Source organism: Primulina tabacum, chromosome 4 (assembly GCF_025594145.1).
Source record: "Primulina tabacum isolate GXHZ01 chromosome 4, ASM2559414v2, whole genome shotgun sequence".
Lineage (NCBI taxonomy): Eukaryota > Viridiplantae > Streptophyta > Magnoliopsida > Lamiales > Gesneriaceae > Primulina > Primulina tabacum.
Genome location: NC_134553.1, coordinates 48,298,513 through 48,307,902, shown reverse-complemented (window position 1 = coordinate 48,307,902; position 9,390 = coordinate 48,298,513). Strand labels below are relative to the sequence as shown.

Sequence of the window (9,390 nt, the reverse complement as noted above, 5' to 3'; positions counted from 1 at the left end):
ATTACCCATGTGATCATATCATGCCCTGCAGCTAGAGCAAACACTCTTTATAGTCGAATCCAAATTCTTGTTTGTAACTTTTTGCTATCAACCGTGCCTTGAATTTCTTGACTTTTCAATTTCTATTGTAAATCCACTTTACACCTATTGTTTTTGACCTTTTGGAAGCTCAGTCAGTTTTCAAGTTTTATTTTTCTCGATGAATGCGATTTCAACATCCATTGTCTTTTGTTATTTTGATTCCTTGACAACATCTTCGAAAGCTACTGGGTTACAATATGAAAATAGAGTTAAATGAACAAATGACTCTTCAATTGGTTAATATCAGTTACCTCATAATTTGCCATCTATGTCGGTCTTCTTCTAACTCGTTGAGATCTTTGTTCATATTTTGTTTCATTGACTGAAATACGTTGATTGATTGTTGATTGTATTGTTGTTTGTTCTCTGCAGATTGTGCATTCTCCAAAGGATCCTTCATTTCTTGTCCATATTCTCCATCAAAATCAGCTTGATTTTTTTGTCTAATAGCATTTTAACTATCGAAAAGCTATTGAACATCGTGAATATTTTTGACATTGGGATAGCTGACTCCGCCGATTCTCGTGTTAGTATCTATTTGGTTCAACTTTGAACACAAATCTATTTTCGAACATATATTTTACTTTACTTTGTATCTCAACCGAGTTGAGATAGTGATTATGTTTTGTTAGGCCAAAGTCCAAACCAATCATGCCGAAAATGTTACCAGGTGTTCAATGACCCCCTCTAAATACTTAATAGATCCTAACAACATATGAGATTGAGTACATATTGATAGTCATAGACTGAAAAATAAAAGTTAGAGAATTTCACTGTTCATTTATGCTATTGTAATTATTAAATAACGAAATGTCCTTTGGTTATTGAATTGATTCACTATAAGTCGACATAGTATATTGATAAAATAACGAATTCTTTGAAAAGCATTGCTTAAAAATTGAAATTCAATCGTTATAAAAAATTAAATAGTATGTATATTAACCGAGATTCTAGCCATTGTTTATTATTATTTTAATTTAAATTATTTATATTGTGTTTGTTTCATTTTTTTATTTTAATTTCAATTTAATTTATTAATTTATTCAACTTTTTGTTAAAATTAACTAAAGAATTGTTTTTGAGATAAATTTGTAATATATCAACTTCTGTCGGACGATATCCATACTTGTTATTAAAACTTGACATGTACACTTGTAATGATATTTTGTTTAAAGATATTCAATTGTTATAAATTTTTGTGCTGAAAAAAATATGGATCAGCTAGATTAGACAAAAAATCGTTATTTTCGTATATAATGTGTTAAAAGTTCAAGATATGCATAAAATATATCATCAACGTTTCATTTACGACCAAAAAAGTACACAATTGATATTAAATATAATGAAAAAATATTTCTATTCACTAAGAACAAATAACAAACAAAATTATATAATGAAAAGTAAACTATTTAAAATAAACACATAAAAACAAGCAAACTTAATTTATGTGATTAATAATAATTTTTAGAAAATATATAATTTCATTTTTATTTATTATATATTATATAATTTCATCAAAATAAAATCGCTTCCATGTACAACACACGTATATCTTTTTTAGTAAAAATAAAACATAAAATTCAAAATATCATGTCGTAAAATTAGAAAAAAAAATATTGTAGACAGAATTTCAATTCATCACATTACCAGGAAGAAAGAGAGAACAAGAGTATTCCTTACAAACCATGCTCCAATACATTATTTGAGTAAAAGGAAAAAAAACAAAAAACAGACTCTTTTGGGGAGGTGTGCTAATGTAAAAAAGAATTGATTTCACCAAATAAAAAATGGTGAGGTCTAACCAAAAAAGAGAGCTTTACAACCAATAACGTAACGTTGTTTATACACAAGGTTAGGTTACTCTAAAAAAACCAAGAAATTTTCGCAAAAATAGAACTTATCGTCTCTTTCTCCTCATAAATTGATGCAGTTTCCATGACCACACACCTAATGATACCACGAGTCCAACTCCGATAGACGTCCAGAATACGAATAACCACCTGGGCATTGGATTTGGGAATTGTCCTTCAAGACGTGTGTACGTATATAAGTTAAAATCTTTGTGTAGTGATAATTAATAAAATATTCTTGTAATGTATCAAAATTTTAAGCTCATTTATTTTAAAAGAAAGAACATGAAAAAAAAAACTCACTATGTCCAAACTTGATGCAGATCAGAAGTTCAACAATGCAGATTGCAAGTGACAGCCAACAAAAGGCTCCTACTTTTTTCATCGGTTTCCTGGGAAAAAAGAGAGAATTTATTGAGTGGAAGTTGAAAAATCAAATGGATATCAAATTTTAAAATTTCAATACATCTTTGTCAGTCGAAAGGTGAGATATAGTAGGGAAATACCTGTCTTGAAGATATGAATTGTACTCACGAATAGCTGGTATTGCAATAAGCCACCACAAAACCAAGCGGTATACAATGAGGGGATTTCGTGGCGGAATCCAAAGACAAAACTTGAGAAAGAACGTGTTGAGTTCAACAGTCAAGAAACCAACACATAGGCTAAGAACTTGAACGAATCGCAGTGGACCAAGAAGAGGGTGCCATTCATCTTTATCCCATCGGGCTGGTGTAAATTGACCCAATGTTCTTTTGACCTGAAAATTGGGAGGAAAAAAGAAGAAACGGGTGAAAGTAAATATATGTCAGTCATTCCAAACGCAGAAGTGAAATTGCTCCATTTCCTCCAATTAGAAGTGACAAATGCAACTAATTTTTATAATATCATCAAACACCGATATTCTCATTTGACGACAATGGTTTCCATGGATGCGAAGATCCAATCGTTTGAACTAATAACTACATCTGTGGTAACTTTCAATCAAGCATACAGCACTACATCGAAGAAGATGAAACAATTTTTCATGAGAAAGTGTAAGTAGATCCAAAGTACTTTGCCCATGATGTTTGGCTGGCGGCTTATACCAACCCACTCGTAGGTTTTACCATCGAAGTACCGGACAGTACGCATACCAGCCCAAATACCTGTATAGCAAAGTAGAAACATGTTATACACGATCCTACCCAATAAAAAAAGTACGTTCAGCAAACAAAAATCAATCTGCAACGAGAGAAAAGGACAGAAGGGCTTTAAAAAAATGCTGGAGAAGTTGGGAAAAGTTCTGAAGCTTGGATGAATCTTCCAAGAAAAACAATGACACCTAACTTATAACTCTATAACGTCTGTATATTTGATCCTAAAATTTTCTTTTTGCACCAGTACTCTCTCATTGTGATTGTCATCGGTTGATCTTTGTGTCCAATCACTTTGACGATTCCTTGTACCACATCTTATACTTTCTAGGATTTGACACGTGAAAGTAGTAAAAACATGTTAGCACTATTACAAGTTTCTTATTGAAACTAAATAACTTAAGAATTGCACCATCATGTGCACTAATGGGAAATTGGAGACACAAGTCAAAAGGTGGTAAAAATTGCAAGATGTTGGGAGGATGGTAAAGTAATTATTACATCGATGGAACTTCATTTATTTGTAGAGGAAAGAATGGAGTTAAGTGTCACATTTAGCTGGGGAACTTAACAAAAATTTTCTCCATCTTCCTTGTTTTCATCTATAAGAATTGGGCATACATTTATGAACGAAACATCAAGTATCATCTTTTAACCAACGTATCGAGTTAATTAGGCATTGAGACTAATTTAAATATAGTGATAATTCAAGACAACCACCAACTTTACTTATTGCTTCTCTCCATGCATAAATTTTTTGTTTGTCCTCGAGGGAGTTGTGACTATGCCCCTTTTCCTACTCAGAAATATGCTAAGTCACTAAGTGTCGATCTGAAGCTAATGCGACAGAACTATTCCGGGCAGAGGAATAAATTTTAGCCTTGGCAACAAGGTGAATGTTGAGGTTATTGCAATTGGAATAGCTATATGAAAGATGGATAAACTGCAGCATGTTTGTCTAATGACAATGACAAACTTTACACAGTCACATAGTTACCGATGTTTTTGGCAAAGCGGATGGCGATCTCTCAAATATGCAAACTTTCAATCACACAGCAACTTAAATAATAAAAAGAAAACAGGAAAAATGACACTAGTTTGCTCAGCATGTAATGGCTGTCGAAGGTAATGGGCTCGAGATTATGATTAAACAAGCCAAAGATTCATGTATTGCCAAGTAAACTCTTCGCAGACATACACCATAACCAGAAAGACAGCCAAGAACTTCATACCAAACCAATTGCAGATTAATACGTCAAGAATAATGCTGTCCCACCAGCACTCATTGAAATTTGGTAGCATGTGACGAAAGGTAAGCTGGAAAAAGAGAATATTAAAATCAGCTTAATGAAGAAATGCATCCAGTTTTGCATTTGCTAGAAACAAAGGAGAGAAGAAAAAGTAGCATGCCAATAATAAAATATGACCTCCATGAACTCAAATCCAATTGAAAGCAACCATAAAAGAGGCTGATTACGGATCATTATGGCTTTCCCCCACCATCCAAGAACATGAGCCGGAACAAACTCATCAAACAGTGTGTCCTAGAAACAAGTAACAGTATGTAGGTCTTTAGCTGCCGGAGATTTATTTACAACAACAAACAAAAAAATACAATTTAAAGGTTTGAGTAAATACAGAGATAACATACATAAACATTCTTAAACCTGCCTGTTGGATTTTCCGGTAAATAAATACGGCAATCAGCACCGTAAGATCTTTCTGGAAGTTCTACATCACAGAAAGTGCATATAAAATAAACAATTATTAACAATCAAGGGCAACCAGACTAATAATGATGACTGGCATGCAATGCCACCATCACAACAGAAAGTAGACATCCATTCGTAAAAGGAGAACAAAGGGAAGTTCCAAATCCCTTACCGACACCAAGATCGGGATGTAGGTACTTCATAAATTGTCGAGCATCGTCACGCTTCTGGTAACAAGAAACATAACAGGTGTCTGAATATACTTCATACAACTCTGAAACATTAGCATATGCACATAGAGCACAATGCCAACAAGACATAAATCATAATTTATACAGAACCCAGGATCAGTATGCACAATATACTACCATGTTCTGGAAACATGACAAAGCAGATGATAGTGTTTTAATCCAACTCTACCTTGAAATGTATATTCAGGTCAATTTGAGCATCGGTATGAAACATGAAAAATGACCACAACCAACAGAAAACCAGAAGTCATTTTGGCTTGCAACTGGCCAAACTCAACATGCTCAATATCAATATACTTTCAGAATACAACTTCAATAGCACTAGAGTCCCAAATAAAATCCTCAACATTGAAAAGCACTCAACTCCGCAAGTGAAATAATTTACAAAGGCCAAAAGGTAAAGTTGAGACTGCCGGCTAAACTCTAAAAACTAACCTGGAAAAGCAAAAATGTCAATGCAACGAGGTAAATGACAGCCATTCCATGAACGAGCCGCCAAATTGCGGGATGGGGACGAATAAGTACCCTGCAGCAAAGATATGACCTGACTTAGCAAATAGACTAAAGTTAGTCTTTACTATATAAATGAACAGGTAAACAATGATTCTGCTTGTCAAAAGAAAAAAAGGAGCATCTGTGCCTGCATCTCATGATGGTGTTCCATGGATTATTTCATATCATTTAACTGTCACTTTGGTGTGTTATAAAGACTTACGACAAGCCAATTCACTTTGGTAAACCACTTTATATATGCTAGCCCCCTCTAATTTAAACTGACTTCTAACCTCATTCAAAATAATTTCAATTTAAAAAATATATACATAAATACATGTATAAAGGATTTTAAAAATGGGTTCAAAGAGTTGAAATGCCTTGCAGAAAATAAAGCAGTGGAGTGGAGACCATCCATGGGTCCTCAAATTGTGATACTGAAAATATTAATAGTGTGCATGTTCTCGAGTTCCACCTTTAATAATGAGACCATCAATAAGGAGATATGTCCATATTTGGATGAGAAAGTGAAGAAAAAATAATTACATATCCTTTCAATTGCATGACAAGTATGCAAACATATGCAGCAAATTATAACAAACGCATATGCATCCAAATATTTTAATACCACGCTTCAAGGTTAAACAGATACAAGATAGGGATAGACAAAGAAGGTTTGATATGAACTTACGTCGAAGGAGCTTGTAACAAACAATAAGCAAGGAATACTGCAACCATTGCCCATAAGCCCCTACAAAAGATATTAGTTAACAGTTGCGACATCTTAAATCACAAAATAACAAAGAACAGTGGCAACGAAAAAAGAAAAATTAATTAATGTACATATTCATACACAAACATACACAGTCTGTGTGTGTGTAGAAGCATATTAATAGATACAAAATTAGAAAAAGGCTACTAGAAAACCTTTTCACGGAGGTAACAAGATCTCTTTCTACACTGTTTTCAGGATCGAGCGCTCCACTAGCCCACCTGCAAACATAATTAAAATCGAGAAAATAAAATGGTGGTGGTATTTTTTACAGTTATCTGCAAATTTTTGAAGACGCTTTTGATTTTGTATATAGATTTTTATCAAGATATATGAAGATGAGTGGAAATATAGAAACAGGTCCAGCCAATCAACTTAGATTGTCATAAATATAATATAAAGCTTTTAATCAATCCAGACCCATCCATCAGTTTCTCAGGCCAACACTAAGGAGTTACAAAAACAAAACACTACCTAAAGACCATCTACTTACACAAGAAAGCATGCACCAATTAGTAACAATGTGATGGTCCGAGGCTTGTATGCCCAAGCAGTCCATGGATCAAGTTCATCATCAATGCTTGATGTACTCGTATCACCGTTTTGATAACCAACAAGATCTCTCCGTCTAGCTCTCCGATGACCATTAGGTTCCATATGATAGAATATTAGACCTCGTCCTTCACAAAGAAAAAGGGAAAAAATATAAGTAAAGAGGTGCCAGAACAAGAGAAATGATGCTAACATATCAAATAGAAAAGGGAAATATTAGAATAACATTTGCAAACCCTGTTTGGCATCCTATAATCAGAAAATCCACATTAACAAAATGACTGTAAAAGTCTAACCAACGTAGCTCAAATTATCCATACCTTTAGAAAATTTGAACTCGAATGCTGACACAAGGCAAATTAAGTCCCTGTAAATTCAGAGAGTAACGATTAGACACTAAGTAGAGGAAAACTAAATAGTTTCGGCAAAATCCATGACCAAACGAGGTAAAAACCAATTAAACGGGATTAAAATTTCTAAGTTCCAAACAGTTGTAATCAATCATTGATGATAATGATAATAATAATGATAATGATAACTATGAGACCCAACATTCAAGAATTTCCAAAATGCAACTCAAAACTCTTTCATGCCCAACAAATAAGTAAAGACTAAAGATTCCATATAAAATTTGTGCTAGCTAACACTCATTAGCCCCCGTATTCAATAACAGCAAAAAAAACAGCCAATAAACAGTACCGTCTGTAAATTAACTAACTTTTCACTACGAAGAAAAAGAAAAAAAAAGATACCGAGGTCACCATCAACACCTAAATTGCACAAAACCCAGAAAGGATCGGGACAAGTCTTTCACTGCATGCAACAAAAAGCTGGAAAAAAACACCCCCAAAAATTCAAAAGAAGAACTGTTTCCAGAATCCAAATGTCTTCTCCTTTCCCGATCGGAAAAAAGGTTCGAATACAGAATCAGAAAAACATGAAAAAATAACGACCAATGCATGCGAAAAATCATGTACCAACAGAATCAACAGAGGAAAAAGAACGAGTAAGACACATATCCCTGCACATATTCGGGGAAAAACACACAGAGAGAGAAAGACAGAGCTAACAATAAACACACGCATCAACAGAAACAGAAAACATTTTCTTTCCAATGCTAATGATAAATATATGATCATCACCAATAAATGATTTAGTGGGAGGATAAACACACTAAAAAAAAAGCCAAACTGCAGCAAGACATAATTAATTCCTTACTCACTCACGTAGGCAAAACAGCAGACACTAGCGATCCCCCCCAACCACCCGATTGGATGGCTAAACAATCTCAGCCTTCAGATCAAGAATCGAAGACAGAAGGAGAGATGGTCACCGAGATTCGTAAGAAGAAGACGACGAAGCCAAAAAAGGAGAAAATTCCAGAAATAGATTAACCTGTCTCCTCACCGTTGAGTAAAAAACAGATATAAAAAAAAAACAAGGCAAAATTTTGGCAGGGAATGATGATATGGTCAAAGAGAGGGAGTGATTCGATATATATTCGACACACGGAATACGAAGTGGCCACCATTGCAGGGAAGAGCTGGCGGCTAAAAGGCAGTGATATATGCATAATCGTACGGCTCGGTCACAGAAAATTACTACCGAGGAGGGAAAATTTTAGTCGACACGCCCTGCCCCTCTTTTGTGCAGGACCTGACTAAAAGATAATTAGCTACATAAAATAAGATTTATAATAATTGCTCAAAAATATCTCTACTTTTTTTTTTAATGTGAATTAAAGTTTATAAATGTTAGAAAATAAAGAGTTGAAATTATTGATGGTTGAAAATAGAGTTGTAAATATTGAAAATTAGTGTGTGATGATATATGTAATGATGTATTTATTTTTGGATTATTTTCAAAAAACTCTATAAATAGGTCTCTCAATTTGTGAATAAGAACACAATTGAGTAGACAAAATTTTATAAAGTGTGTAGTTTAATATATTTTGTGAGTTTGAGATTTTTAGTTTTTACATAAATTTTTACTTTTAACACGTTATCAGCACGATACTCGAAAGATCTCTATATTTTTTCAAGCTCTAAAACACAAGAAAAAGGTAACAAAATTCAAAAATATGAATATTTATTTTACTGTTTATTTATTTTTATTGCTATATTTATTTTACTGTTTATTTTACTTGAAGGATCTCCATAATTTTATCCGTTATTTTTTATTCATATTGATAGATTTAGAACTTAACTAATAAAATACATTGTTATTTTTCTAGTATCACATGTCAAATTTGGTAAAGCTCGAATTTGTTGCACTCGACATTACGAGAAAAAATTATATGTCATGGACTCTCGATGTAGAAATGCATATTGAGTCATTGGGTCAAAGTGAGACTATAAAAGAAAATGATATCTTATCATCACAAGAAAAAGCAAAAGCTATAATATTTTTGTGTCGATATCTTGATGAATGATTAAAATGTGAACATCTCGTTGAAAAAGATCGCATGACTTGTGGAAAGGATTAAAAGAAATATTTGAACATGTAAGGGAAGTTATACTTCAAGACTGCCCGTGATGAATAAAA

General features: G+C 33.3%; 1 protein-coding gene across 4 annotated transcripts; it reads right to left on the bottom strand.

Annotated features, from left to right (window-relative positions):
• Positions 1-1,838: 1,838 nt before the first annotated feature.
• On the bottom strand, positions 1,839-8,483 carry LOC142543611 (CDP-diacylglycerol--serine O-phosphatidyltransferase 1). Of its 4 annotated transcripts, none has more exons than XM_075650973.1 (14): positions 8,065-8,483; positions 7,167-7,213; positions 6,788-6,974; positions 6,450-6,515; positions 6,214-6,273; positions 5,466-5,574; positions 4,952-5,006; positions 4,719-4,798; positions 4,495-4,611; positions 4,300-4,384; positions 2,988-3,079; positions 2,438-2,691; positions 2,235-2,323; positions 1,839-2,106 (listed from the first exon to the last, which is right to left on the bottom strand). In XM_075650973.1, the coding sequence occupies exons 3-14, from the start codon at positions 6,949-6,951 to the stop codon at positions 1,979-1,981; spliced, it is 1,299 nt and encodes a 432-aa protein (XP_075507088.1). In that variant the 5' UTR covers positions 6,952-6,974; positions 7,167-7,213; positions 8,065-8,483; the 3' UTR covers positions 1,839-1,978. The 4 variants fall into 4 exon arrangements, with proteins under 4 accessions (XP_075507088.1, XP_075507089.1, XP_075507087.1 ...); XM_075650974.1 differs by having other exon boundaries at positions 8,069-8,483; XM_075650972.1 differs by having other exon boundaries at positions 8,073-8,483.
• Positions 8,484-9,390: the final 907 nt, after the last annotated feature.

What these genes read in the sequence shown, in the direction of transcription:
- LOC142543611 (XM_075650973.1), bottom strand. Translation starts at nt 6,951, where the DNA reads ATGGAACCTAATGGTCATCGGAGAGCTAGACGGAGAGATCTTGTTGGT. An exon ending in ATTAATCTGCAATTGGTTTG is followed by an intron (nt 3,080 to 4,299) that starts GTATGAAGTTCT and finishes TTTGCTATACAG; the next exon opens with GTATTTGGGCTGGTATGCGT. An exon ending in CTGCATCAAGTTTGGACATA is followed by an intron (nt 2,107 to 2,234) that starts GTGAGTTTTTTT and finishes CACGTCTTGAAG; the next exon opens with GACAATTCCCAAATCCAATG.